Source organism: Camelus ferus, chromosome 7 (genome assembly GCF_009834535.1).
Source record: "Camelus ferus isolate YT-003-E chromosome 7, BCGSAC_Cfer_1.0, whole genome shotgun sequence".
NCBI lineage: Eukaryota > Metazoa > Chordata > Mammalia > Artiodactyla > Camelidae > Camelus > Camelus ferus.
Window position 1 is genome coordinate 458,391 of NC_045702.1, and position 13,679 is coordinate 472,069.

Consider the following 13,679-nt stretch of genomic DNA (forward strand, 5'->3'; position numbering starts at 1 on the left):
ATAAGGAACGGTTAGATAAATAACTTCCATAAAAAAGAAGCCTTAAGACTAAAGCCACAGAGGCAATCACTAAAGTGTGCACAAAACAGTGATCATCTATCTCCTCCCCTTCCCCTCCGCTTCCCATTCCCCTCCGACCCTCACCCCTCCCCCACATCCCTCCCTGTCCCCAACGTCCTCTCCCCTTCCCCTCCCCCAACATCCACTCCCCCTCCCACTCCCCCGTGCCCCTCCCCCACCCCACCCCCGCAGGAAGCTGCGCTGCACCCGGAACTACATCCACCTGAACCTGTTCCTCTCCTTCATCCTGCGAGCTCTCTCCGTTTTGGTCAAGGACGACGTCCTGTACTCCAACTCCGGCACGCTGCACTGCCCCGACCAGCCGTCCTCCTGGGTAGGCTGTCCCCGGGCAGGGTCCTCTCCCTGAAGGTGGGTGGGGATACTCACTGGGATGAAGTCCCGGCGCTGGTGCCCGGGGTCCGAGGTCCCGGTCGGTGCGGAAGGAGAGGAAACTGGCCGGAGGCCGGAGCAGGCCCAGGACTGGCAGGAACCGAGCACCGCCAGCGGCTGCAGGGCGGGCGCGAGGCTGGCCCCCGGCAGAGCCAGGCTCCCGCGACGGCCCCCCAGGAGGGATGCACGGCCACTCCGGGATGGGAGGTCCTGGCACAGGTGGACACACATCCTCTCCCCGTCCCACTCCCCCGTGTTTTCTCCGCAAATGTCCGAGACCTGAGCAGTGGGTGCTTCCCCGACGGCTGGGAGGAAGCCACCCGTGTGGGACAGTCCCCGCAGCGCCCAGCTAGCGACACAGGGATGAGCATCTGAACTAGCAGTTTCCACAGATGCAGGCGAGGTTTGTGGTGGCCGCGCGTGGGTCTCTGGGGCCAGTGCAGCGCAGTGCGGTTATCGAGCTCCTCCGAGATGGAGTCCCCGTGCACCGTCTTCCCCGCCGTGATCCCGGCTCCGGGGCCGGCGCCTCTCTCGCTCGGAGCCAGAAAGCTGGCCCCCTCTCGCATTCCAAACGGTGGGTTCACCCACTGGCACCGCTGCCCTGGACAGAACAGATTTGAAACACTGTCGTTTTAAGATAGTAGAGCCTTTATAACAGCACAGACCCGTGGCTGCTCCGAGGCCTGCACGTAAATACACATCTGGGGCAGTCTTGCCAGCCATGCGTGTGGACTGAACGTAATAATAAAACTGACCAGATCCTCCACCTGGCAAATCCCGCCCCCGGGTGGAGGTGGGGCTACGGGGCTTTTGTCCCCAGATGGGGTCCTCTGGAGTGTAGAGGGGGTCGCCCAGCACCAGGAGCGGGAGACCCAGGTTCCCTCCTGCCAAGAACCTTCCATCTCTTCTCCATGCGTCTCAAACCTCTGCTTGAAGGAGCCCTCCCCACTTGGCTCTTCGTTAAAGGACATGGTGTCCCTGATGGATCCACAAACACCAGGCACTTGATCTGGAGCTGTGCGCTCAACTGTCTCCTGCTGCGTAGACTGAGGACCTTGCCAGGCCCCCACTGAGGGATGGGGAAGCGACAGGAACCAGTGTCCCTGCCCCGAGTCCCACCTGCCCAGAGAGTCAGGGCAAACTCGGAGGCCTGAGCTGTGCAGTGGGGGATGCATTCGGCCCAAAGCTGAACACTGACTGGGCCTCTGCCTGCTGCCCCAGGGGCCCAGGGGGTGAAAGCCAGAGACGTGGGCTGGAGGCTGGGCTAGGGGTCTGCACATGGCGGAGGGCCCTGGGCTCACAGCCCCAGGTGAAAGGCAGAAGGGGCAGGAGGAGGGGAAGTGAGCAGTGCCCAGAACACACGTGTGCACGAGGGCACACATGGAAACATGCACAAAGGTGCACATGCATGCAGAAACACACTGGCATGTGTGTGCAGCTCACACACTCTCCAGACTCTGCTCCATTGCATGTTTTGTATCCAGCCTGGGAAGGATGGCTGGTCAGGGCTCTGCGTGGTGCTGGGGGAGCCACGTCTGGCGAGTGTCTGCAGCTGTGGACATAGGACATGTGACACCACACAAGTGGACGTCGCCACAGGCATCACGTCTGCTGCTTGCTGCACAGTGAGGCTCCAGCTGTCAGCCCCACATAGGCGCCAAGGCCCACTTCAACTGTCTCAGCCCTGCAACCATCACTGTCACATATTCAAGTAAAATATCCTGTTCACTCGCTCCTACCAGGACCTGCCAGTCTTCCCGGCACCCTAGGGAGACGCCTCATGTCCTGTTGGCCCGGGAGGACACATGTTTACCTTTGACGACCCTGGGGTGGGTGTGGCTGTCCCATCCCTTTCGATCAGCTTGGCCTCTGAGAAGCCAGTGTCTTTATTGGATCAGAAAGTGGACCCAGGGACAGAGCCCCATCCCCTCCCCACTATGGCCCCGCCCTGCAACATGTGGGCCTCCTTCTCTGCCCTGGTTGGTTTGGGGTTCATCCAAGTCCTGCGGAAATCATGCTCTATTCTAGAGAAATGAATGACCAGACAGCCACCTGGAAGCTGACCAGCAGCAGGAGCCCCCGTGGATGACCAGTGTGGTCCCCAGATGCCTGGCCATGGTGGTGGGAGGCTCCCGGACCAGGGTGAGAACCTGCTGGACTTGGCAGACCTGCGAGGTCCCTGTGGGGCACTGTCCCGGCCACGTGGCCTGCTCAGCCCCTCCAGGCCTGAAGAAGATGAGGTCAGCAGACAGCACATGGCTCCCAAGACCTCCTGTCCTGGGAGCACTCACTGGTGGATGAGCAAAGGCTGCATTTTAAACATTTTCCCAAGAAAATGGAATTGGAATCACCTTAAACACACATTTTCTGCATCTTTCCTCCTTCAGCAGGATATCTCAGAAATCCTCCAAGTCTACCCTTGTCTCAGGATCTCCTCTGAATCCAGCGTGAGGTGTGATAAAACTGTAACCATCCCACCAGTAACAGCATGCCCACCTTAGTTTTCTACTTTCTGCCGCCACAAGCATCACCGCCCGGATGTCTCCGCACACTGGTGCTTCTCCCTCGATCAGATGGCCCTGGAGGGGGACTGGACGGATCAAAGGGCATCTGTATTGAAATTGTAACAAACAGTGCTGGGCAGCTTTGCAAAGGGGGAGACACCGCCGTGGGTGCAGGCCCCACCCCCCTGGACGAGCAGCAGGGCAGGGCCCCATGGTTTCCTCCTCCGGGAGGCGGAGAGCTCTTCCCCCTCCACACGCAGCACACACTCCTGCCACTGTTCCAATGAGCGGGTGGTGCTGAGGCCCAAGGCCCCGGGCTGGTGCCCCTGTTTTCACAGTTGTGTTATGATGTGCATCTGTCCACTTACGGTGGTCCGTGGGCAGCCTCCAAGTGCCAGACCACACTCCCCGCATGCAGCATCAGTAAACGGTAACAGCCGTCCGTGCTGCACCTTAGAAAGAAACCGAACCACACTTCACTGAGGCAAGAGAAACGAGGACAGGTAACGGGATTGGGTGTCCTGGAAAGAACGGAGCCTCTGTGGGTCAGAGCTCCTCCCAGCCCCAGACAGCAGCTTGAAAGCCACCGCGCGTCTCCTGCAAGCACATCTGCCCCGTGCACACGTATGAGTAAATCCACACACATACACATAAGACTGTATCTACACGCGTATGTGGATGTGTCCGCCCCACCCACAGATACATATCTGGGGAGGAGGCTGCAAAGATACAGAAAAATAGAAATAAAGTGCTGGATTTGTAGGACATTTATATGAGCTTAGTGACTATAAGTCTCAATGCCATGTTTGCTCATGATGTAGAAATACCTGACATGTTTACTTATGTGGGATTCTGAGAGATTAAAATATATTTATTTTGTGTAAAACATATTTTTTCCCTTTTGAAACTCCTGGGGAAAATTTATTTGCTGGGTTTCTCTTGTTTTTCCCCTTTATTTTCCTATCTCTTGTTAAGAGTGGACAGTGAGGAAGACAGAGAAAGAGAAGTGGGAGTGAGTGGAGGGCGAGGATGCAGGCGGGAGAGGAGGTGCAGGGAGGGGAGGAGGGAGGAGAGGTGGAGGGGAGGAGGGAGGAGAGGTGGAGGGGAGGAGGGAGGAGAGGTGGAGGGTGAGGAGGTGCAGGGAGGGAAGAGGAGGGAGAGAGGTGGGGGTGCAGGGTGAGGATGCAGGCGGCAAGGAGGTGGGATGAGGAAGAGGGAGGCTGTGCCAGGTGCCGCTTGTGTTCCCTCAGAGTTACAAATCACCTCCGGGACAGCGTGGGCATCTGCCTTCACCTGGTATTTACCCTCCAGTGACCCCGGCCGGCCGTGCCCTGACACGCACACACTTGGGTTCACACCTCTGTGTCAGGGTCGGGTTACACGGAGGGCGTGAGCACGTGCCGTGCCCTGCCCGGCACTGCCTGCCATGAGCGTGTGTCTCTTGCTGTCTGGCTCCAGGTGGGCTGCAAGCTGAGCCTGGTGGTCTTCCAGTACTGCATCATGGCCAACTTCTACTGGCTGCTGGTGGAGGGGCTGTACCTCCACACCCTCCTGGTGGCCATATTCTCCCCCAGCCGACGCTTTGCGGCCTACCTCCTGATTGGATGGGGTAAGGACTCCTGCCCTGCCGCACACTGCCACCCCCCAAGCCCTCCAGGTTCCTGATTCCGTCCTCTCTGGCCTGTAAACGCAGACTCTTTGAGCTCGAAAACACCTCGCTGAGCCTGTAGGAGGAGCTTTCCTAGGGCCACTGGGGGTCCCTGCAGCCAGTACGTTAATATTTCTGAAAACCAGGTTGCTCTCTCGTTGGCTGAGGTGTACCCTGATGCTGGGAAAGTCAGAAGGAAGGGCCGGGGAGGGGAAAGAGCAGGGGGCCGTCCGTCCTGCGTCCTGACCGCGTGCCCGTCAGTGGGACTCCGCACTGACCAGAATTGGAAAGGGGGTAAAGCTGCGGGACCCCCACACTCACAGCCAGGGGCACCCCTTCAGATCACCTGCCATGTCTGGACACAGCCTTGCCAGCACGTTGACACAGACACCCGCAAAAAAAAAAAGGGGTGATTTGGTTCAGGCCCGTGAAGGTTCAGCTTTCAAAGCATTCAGATTATCTTCACTGCTTCATCAGGCATGAGTGTAAATTTGTCTGCATTATGAAGAGCTTCCACTTGCTCATCAGAAAGCCCTGGTCCTTGATGGCTGGGCTGACGAAGGCTCACTCTGTCCCTGCAGGGCTGGTCCAGGGAACTAGCGTGGGTGGTGGTAACCAGGTGTCTTTCTGCAGGCATCCCCACTGTCTGCACAGGTGCGTGGACTGCAGCCAGGCTCTCGTTAGAAGACACAGGGTGAGTGCTGGGCCCGTGCCTCTGCCTTTTAATTGAGATTCATCTAGTGATGCTAAGTTCCTGGCATCACCAAGTCTTGGGAAACTAGGGAGAGGCCCCTTGTCTGATCAGAGGCAGCGCGTGTGGCCAAGCCGAGGGTTTGAGCACCTGATGGAGAGGACAGTGAACTTCGTCGGGAGAAGCCATGGGAGAGATGGGACTGAACCAGGTCTCACAGCAGAGCTGAGTTTGGGGTAAACCGGGCAGAGACAGAACAGCGTCTCAGAGCTTGTAGCAGTATTCACAAAAGGGCACCAAGCAAACGCAGAGCCCAGTATTGAGCCTAGTCACAATGGCCAGCTGGGAACCACCCTCTGAGACAGCGCAGCCGGCCTGGGGCCCCAAACATTCTGCCTGGTGAGTACAATGAGCCAGAGCAAGACCCCAAACTCAGGTACCAAGAGTTCCCACCACGAGGCTGTGGTCTACCAGTTGTCTATTCTGGTAATGAGCCTCTCAAAGTCCAGCTGCATGGCTGTAGTTTATGTGACATGTATCTGTCACTGGCACTTTGGGCAGTTCTCCTGGCCTCAGCCTGGCTCACTCACACACCAGGAGCAGCTGCAGGGTGGGTGGGCCAGGGCCACAGGTCTAAGACAGCATTTGTGGGAAGCCTCCCCTCTGCCCTGTGGGTTCCAGGAACCCCACATCCTACTGTCAACCCCAGCTGGGGTCCAGGGTGGGTCTCTGCCCCTGCTGGGAAGGAGTGCGGGTGACAGAGGGAACAAGGGAGGCGTTTCACCAGCACCCGACCCCAGCCTCCCACTGGAGTCAGCCCTTATGCTGAAAAGCAAAACTGAAAACATGTTACTGGACAAACGTTCCTGGCAGTACCTGCCTCAGCTATTCTGATGACATTTTTACGCTTTCATTCAAGATACTAATACTAAACATTTGGGAGCTGAGGAGAACTGATTTTCAGAAGGCAGACTTCTCTTTGTGATGTCAGCTGGAGAAAGCTGTGCCAACGCCCAGGCTGTGGGCCTTCCTGGGGCTTGGCCTGCTCCTTCTCCCAGCTTCTGGAGTTGCCTCTGCATCAGCAGATCTCTAAGTGCAGAGCAATTGTGCCTTCAGGGTGGAGCACGGCAGTCAGGAGGGACCATCTAACAACCCCGAGGGGAGGGGAGGGGAGGGGGCTTTGGGCTCTGTTTTGCAAGCACCCTGTAAGGGGTGAGTCCCGGGCAGTGCGCTTAGCCTGTGCTGGATTTGTAGCTGGAATCATCCGTGGTAATGAGACTCCCTCTCTTAACAGTTGCTGGGATACCAACGACCACAGTGTTCCCTGGTGGCTTATACGAACACCAATTTTAATTTCCATTATAGTAAGTCATTTCTGTATTGAAACACAAGTTACCCTCCAGGCTGCACGCTTGGGCAAAGAGCAGGCTGCTGCCCAGAAGCAAACATAAATAGCCCCGTTCTCCTGGGTCTTCTGAGGCACGAACCCCAAGGCCGAGCTCTTCCACGGCGGGCTCAGCCCGCCTTCAGGGTGGAGTCTCAGGGAAGAGGGTGGGTGAGAAGGAGACTGCTCCTTCAGGGGACCCTCAGGGGAATCACCATCGGGTGGACCAAGTGTGCAGCCTCCAAGCTGAACCGGATTTCCCTCTGTCCGTTGCACATCTCAAAGTCAGTTTACTTAGCCGCCGCAGCCCAGGGCCAGAGTGTATGCGACACTGCAGGGGACACTGTCCCGCTCTCGGGGTTGGGGGGCGGTGGGCAGCCTGTGCTGGGCCCTGGCACTGCTGAAACTGGTGAGGCTCAGCCACAGACATCCCGGCCTCCTTTCCAGGGGGCATCACACACAAACATGTCATTTCTTTTTGTGCAGGTCAATTTCATCCTTTTTGTTAGCATTATACGAATTTTACTGCAGAAGTTGACATCCCCAGATGTCGGTGGCAATGACCAGTCCCAGTACAAGTGAGTATGTGCTTAGGACACACCTCGTCACCCAGGACCCAAGGGTGAGGAGATCAGAGCCAGGGTGTGGGGACACCCCAGAGGGCCCCAGCTCTCCTCCTTCAGTTGCAGGCGAGTGCCCTTGGCCACTTCACAGGGACCCCCAGAGACAGAGGGTCTTGTCCCAGGGCAGGCTGCCCTGGCAACTGTTCAGGCCCCCCCTTCCATCATGATGTCCCCCAGGGAGCTGCTTCTCGAGGTGCTTTGCCCACTTTCCTGTGCTGTCATCTGACCTTTCTCCTTGGCCACACCTAATTTGTACCTCATGTTTAATTCTTCTGCCCCCTCAGACCTCAGGGCTCAGGTAGGCGCCTGGTGTCGGGCCTTGTGCTTGATCATGATGCCGCTGATGTTTGTGGACATGCTGAGTGACAGCCTGGGGACGGCTGAGACCCTCTCCCTTCCCAGGAAAGGGAGCAGAGGTTAAGCCTCCTCCACATGACTGTGGATCTACAAGATCCAACAATTTTCCTAAAAAAAAAAAATTCATGAGGCTCTGAGACAGTAAAGGAACTTGAAGATTCTGTACATGTCTGTCACAAATTTATAAGGAAAAGATACAGCGCACAACTCAGATACAAAATAAAATCAGTTTGGTGTGAGTGGCTGGTGCAGCTGGTCCAGTGGTTGGGTTCAGACAGGCCGGGTTGGAGCTGCAGCCGCTGAAGGCTAGTGTGGCCCTGGCTCTTGCCCCGAGGGTGGGCCCCACGCAGCCGTCTCCTCCCTCCCCTCCTTCAAACAGAGTGGGAGACGGTCATGGAGGCCTGGGGGAAAGTGACTGGGCTGCTCTGAGCCTCAGTCTCCTCACCTGTAATAAGGTGGAAATAATAGTATAATTGTCACTGAGGCTATGAGGATCAACTGAGTTTTATTCAAAACTCAATTAACTAAATTAGTATTCAAAGACATTTCGTGCCTGGCAGCAGTAAGTACTGTGACAGAGTTAGTAAACACACACACACCTCATCGTGCCCGGCGTGGAAATCTCTGCCCAGCCCACCAGAGGCCAGGCTAGATGGGTTTCCACGTCAGATCGCAGGGTGGGGGGCGGTCCTTCCACGCAGCATTTCCTTGGCTCAGGTGAGAAGCTGGGCGGCCCCTGCGCCCCGCCCCCACGCCTGCCACCCAGGCTGTCTTCAGACTGACTCCTAGTGTTTCTGCTAGTCGTGTTTACAGCCCTGCCGACCTTCCCTCCGGATTCTATGGGAAGTTCACTAAGTAGGTCTTAGAGACAGATGCTTTATTTTGGAAACAAAACAAAGTGGGGATAATGGAATCTGGTCTTTTTCCAGGATAACACAAAAGGCAGAGCACGTCTGTGATCTCGTCTGGTTGTACTTTGCCGTCTTCTTCTCCCTGTAACTGTCTCAGTAGTGTAGTAACAGGTCTCCCCACACTGGGTCCCTGGGACCCAGCCTCTAGAACCCTTTTCCAAAAACCAGCACAAAGCACTTCTGGGCAGATGGATAACTGGAATTCAGGCAGGTTCTCGCTGAAGTTTAACCAATGGCATAGCTCCCTGCAGGGCCCGTCCTCACGCATGGTGACACCAGCCGAAGTGTCAGTGCAGTGCGGGCACAGCGGGCCTCGTAAAGTCAGACGTGCAAATCTGCAGCTGCGGCCTGGAGGGCGGGCAGGCTCTCCCTGCTGCCCAGGGGCGTTCACGTCTGCTGCAGAGTAGGCTGGGCTTCTGGGCTTGTGCAGATGGTCCAATACAGAGGGCAAGCCTCTGGTAAACACCACAGGTGGGTTTTTTGAGGGAACTGGGAGAAATGAACACACTTCTAGAACTTACATTTGAGGCTCTGAGTGCTAGGTTTGAGGCAGGTGACTCAAAAATACGTAAAGAAATTCGTGACTTTTCCAAGTGTTGGGTGGGGGAGGAGCAAGGAGGCACCCCTCACTCAGTTTCCAGGATGAGGCTGGTCATTAGAGCACCTGCTGGTGGTTCATTTGGGGGCCTTGACGTGCATACACATCACCTGGTGGGCCAGCCGGTGACCCCAGTACTCCTGACCCTCAGACCAGGTGGCGGCAGCAAGGTCACATAGGACCACTGTTGAATCCCCTGGGAAAATGCCAGCCACCTGCAGAGACCTAACATCATTGGATGAGGGCCAGGCAGACTTGAGGAAGCTGAAGAGCCCCCCAGGTGACTCTCTAGTGCAGCTGTGAGTCACTGCCTTAGCGCAGTAGTTGTCAAAGCAGGGTTCCAACTAGCAGCCACAGCATCTTCGGGAACCTGACAGAAATGCATTCTCAGGTCACACCCCAGACTTTCAGAGCTGGGAGCAAGCGGTGTTTTAACATGACCTGGTTCTGGTGCAGGAGGAACTGGGAAGCCCTGACCTGGAGGAGCGTGACCAGCACCCGCTTGGGGAGCGGGAAGGGCTCAGACAAGGAATGGGGCTCCTCGGAGGGTGGAGTTGCGTTCAGTTATTTTGTTTTCTACAAACAACACGGTGAGGAGAAAATCTGCTCGGACTAGGGAGGGTAAGAGCTCTGTGACAAAGAAATTAGATCCCGTCTGGGCTCCCTCGACTTCTGAGTCTGCTCTCCACGGGGACACTCTCCGTCACACGTGTGCTCAAGGGACCACCGTTTTGTCTGCTCTTCTGATCTGAAAGTAAAGCTTGCCCCCCCTTCAAATGCTGGGATGGGTCTCAACTATTAAAACTAGTGGCCCACGGGGCAGTGAGACCCCTCAGACCAGTGTCTTCTTGCCAAACCTGTCAAGTTTCTTGTAGGAGCTCCGCTGCAGGTAGGAGGAGAAGGTGATCTGACGGTCCGTTCGCACGTTCTTTCCGGAACGGGCGGGGACCTCAGGATCCTTTCTCTTTGGTGCAGGAGGCTCGCCAAGTCCACCCTGCTGCTCATTCCGCTGTTTGGAGTCCACTACATGGTGTTTGCCGTGTTTCCCATCGGGATCTCCTCCAAGTACCAGATCCTGTTCGAATTGTGCATCGGATCCTTTCAGGTGCGGTGAGCAGGGGCTGGGCGTCCCCGGGACGGGACGGGGGCGGGGGCGAATGGCCTCTGACCGCCCTTCCACCTGCAGGGCCTGGTGGTGGCGGTTCTCTACTGCTTTCTGAACAGTGAAGTAAGTGCTCACCCCTGGGAAGCAAGCACAGATTCTCGCTTTATGAGGAATTCCCCAAAATGCCCCAGCCCTGCAAAAGGCCCAGCCTTCCATGGGGTCAGTGCCGCCGCCCAGCACCTGGGGTCTCGGCCCCGGCTCACGCTGCCCGCACGTGCGGGGGTCCTCCGCCGCCCGCCAGGCGCTGTCACGGAGTCTGGGGCCCCTCCCGGGTCCACGGCCAGTCCTCCCGCGGCTCCACCTTGTCCCGCCCTCTGCTGACCCTCTGCAGCCGCCCCACCTTTTACCCCACTCCCTTCTCCCAACTCTGCCCTGCCTCGCCCTCTACCCACGCCCCCGCCCTGCTCCCCCCTGAGCCCCGCCCCACGCCCTGAGTTCCCGCCCCCACCCCCACCCCACCCCCTCCAGCGCCTCTCTCGTCAGCCCCGCCCCCGCCCCGCTGGCCCGACTCACCTGGGCTGTGGCCGCCTCTCCAGGTGGCGCCTCGCTGGCTCCCCCTTTCCCGCTACTTGCTGTTCCTCCCGGCCCTCATGTTGGCCTGAGCGACTCCTACACCTGCCTCCCTTCCTTCTTTCCAAACTCCCCGGGAACTCCCTCACCAGGACTGAGGGAGCAGAACCAGGACCGTAGGTAAAAGCACTGCATGCCCTGAAAATCCGAATTAGCTCTCTCGGTTCTGGGTGTGTCGGCTGCTGTCCGACGGCACTGAAGATCCTGGGACCAGCAGCTCGGAGCCTTGGGTTGCGCAGCCTGGACACTCTCCCCTAGGCCCCCGTCGGGTCCCGCGTCCCTTTCCCTGCCCCACCCTCCCAAGCGCGTCTGATGGGCGGGCAGGAATGTCGCACCCTCCACACAGAAAAGGGCGGAAGAGGGAGGGGTTCGTTCACAGGTGTTTGCATTAGAGGGCACCTGGGGTCCCGGTTCCAAACCTGTAGTCCGCCTGACCCCCACCGCCCGCCTTGCGTTTGCCCTCGCCCGCAGGTGCAGAGCGAGCTGAGAAGGAAGTGGCGAGGCCTGTGCCCGAGCCGGCCCTCCGCCCGGGACTACAGGCTGCATAGCTCGTCCATCTCCAGAAACGGCTCGGAGGGCGCCCTGCACGTGCCCCGTGGCTCCCGCACCCCGTCCTTCCTGCAGACGGAGACCTCGGTCATCTAGCGGCGAGGCCACTGCGCAGCGGAGCCGCGGTGAGGGCCGTGAGCCGGGGTCCCCGCCAGGATTGCGGGGCGAGTCAGCCGGGTTACCTTGTAACCGCCTGGGGGTGAAACCTAGTGATTGTAAAACTCCAGCATTTAGTAATTGTCTCGTTAATGTTGTTTGGCTGTGTAGCTGGCCCTATTTTCAAAGAGAGTAGGAGAGACCAAGGCGGTTGAAGCCCAGGTGTTGGGTCCAGCGACTGAGGGAAAAAATGAGGAATTTTCTAATCTCAGTGCCTGTTCTGCGGGGAGCGCGGGCCTGAGCTGGGATGCTGGCCGCCCTCCCTCCGAATAACCAGCACCACTGGCCTCCCACCCCCAGGTCCCCCGGGCAGCCCTCCTGTGAGCAGGACACGTAGCCGCCCTCCGAGGGCTTCCGTTAAATTCTCCTGCGAGCCCGGGTGGACCCGCCCCTCCAGCGCCCACTCCGTACCCCACTGCCCGAGTCCTGCTAACGCCACCTCCGGGCTGTCCGCCCTCTGCTGCTCCACCGGGGCAGCCAGGCTGGCAGGGAGAGTGCGGAGAAGGGCGCCAGGTGAGAACAGCAGGTGGAGCGGTCACCCCCGGAAGGCACCTGCACTTTCTGAAGGCCCTGCCCAGCAGGCAGCGGGCAGGGCTCAGTCGGCGGCTCTGCGGGTGGTGACCTCACCCGCGGGGCAGGGAGACCAGGCATTTTACCTGGTGGGGGTGGAAACCTGTTCTCTCCTTAATGAGAATAATCTTGAAGTCATTTCTGTTTAAGTGGAGAATTGTTTTAATGAAAGATTAAAATGTATCAAGCTCCTATCCAGTATTGGCAAGCAGCTATCCTCGCCTGGGCTCCTTTGACTGTTGGTGGGTCTGAGAGAGGCTGAGTGGCCTCGGGGGCGGGGGATGGGGGGGTACGGAGAAAAGCAGGCCCACACCCTGTCCAGGGCACCCCCCCCCCCGGCAGGCATTCTGCTCACAACCCTGTCCAGCTGCTTCAACTGCTTTGCCAGTTCTCCAACCTCTTTATGATAGTGGTCCCTGTTAGCAGTGAGGCCACAGCTTCTTCATCCTGAGACATCACAGGCCTGGGTGTGAGTGCCCGTGACCAGGATGGCTGGCGCGAGCTACGGGGAGCCTGAACAAGAGCAGCGGGCAGTGTCCAGGAACCACCCAGAAACCCTGGAGCCGGGGTCCCTGACTCAGAAGATTTGCTGTGATGAGATCCACACGACCAACTGGAGAGCCAGCCCCCATAACCTGGGACGGTCACTTGTGCTCGGACGTCAGACATGTTCCCAGGACGGCCCTCCAAGGCCGCAAGCCGGAAACTGGACTGTCTGGACCAATGAAGAGCAGAGGGGAGAGTGAGTGTTACTCATTGTTGGCAGAGGAGCAGGTGATCAGAGTCAACATATGTCTTTGTAAAGTGTTGTAACCATGTGTGGAATGTCCCCAAGCCACCATGCCTGACCACTTGAATAAAACCCGGTCCGTGTCTGTGTGCTGAGTGACTCTGAGCAGCAAATCCTGAGGCCCCAGGGCCTTGAGCTGGGGACATTCAGAGGAAATCTCCTCACGTCTGCAGCAGAGCTTGGATGTGGGACAGGGTGGGGAGGGGGGCACATGGCAGCCACCTTCCCTAGGGCACTTATGCAGCCTGCAGAGACATGTTCCTTACAGCAGCCGGTCAGCAGTGGGGGCGATGCACCTGGCTCCCCTAGGGTGGGGGCCTGCAGCTCCCGACATCTAATCCCCAGCTCCACAGAACCTGAGAACCTGCCAAGTAGGTGCAGGGCTGAGCACACACATGCTAGTGTGCATTTATGTGTGTGCACATGTGTGCACACCTGTCTACCCCCATTTGTGCCACAGACATACAAAATCTATTTCTAGGAAACTCTGTATTCAACCAAACTGCTTCATTCCGAGAGGAATGCAGCACCTTGCTACAAGGCAGATTTTCTGGAGGCCCAACTTGGAGAATTGAGCAGGTGGACCAGCCTCCAGTGAGATTCTAAGAGCCGCACCCCAGGCTGCAGGTGATGGTAGCTGTCAGCTGTCTGCTGGTGGAAAGGGCCTCCGTGAGGACTAGGGTAAGGCAGGAACCTGTTCCAGACTCATCGAA

At 57.9% G+C, this 13,679-nt stretch overlaps 1 protein-coding gene across 1 annotated transcript in view; it reads left to right on the plus strand.

The window, feature by feature from the left end:
- The window catches only part of VIPR2 (vasoactive intestinal peptide receptor 2), a 64,082-nt gene extending 51,033 nt beyond the window's left edge, over positions 1–13,049 (plus strand). The window contains 8 exon segments of the mRNA XM_032482964.1: positions 253–394; positions 4,413–4,563; positions 5,236–5,296; positions 6,588–6,657; positions 7,164–7,255; positions 10,142–10,271; positions 10,353–10,394; positions 11,373–13,049. Coding sequence (XP_032338855.1) covers positions 253–394; positions 4,413–4,563; positions 5,236–5,296; positions 6,588–6,657; positions 7,164–7,255; positions 10,142–10,271; positions 10,353–10,394; positions 11,373–11,546 — 862 coding nt within the window. The 3' untranslated portion in view covers positions 11,547–13,049.
- Positions 13,050–13,679: the final 630 nt, after the last annotated feature.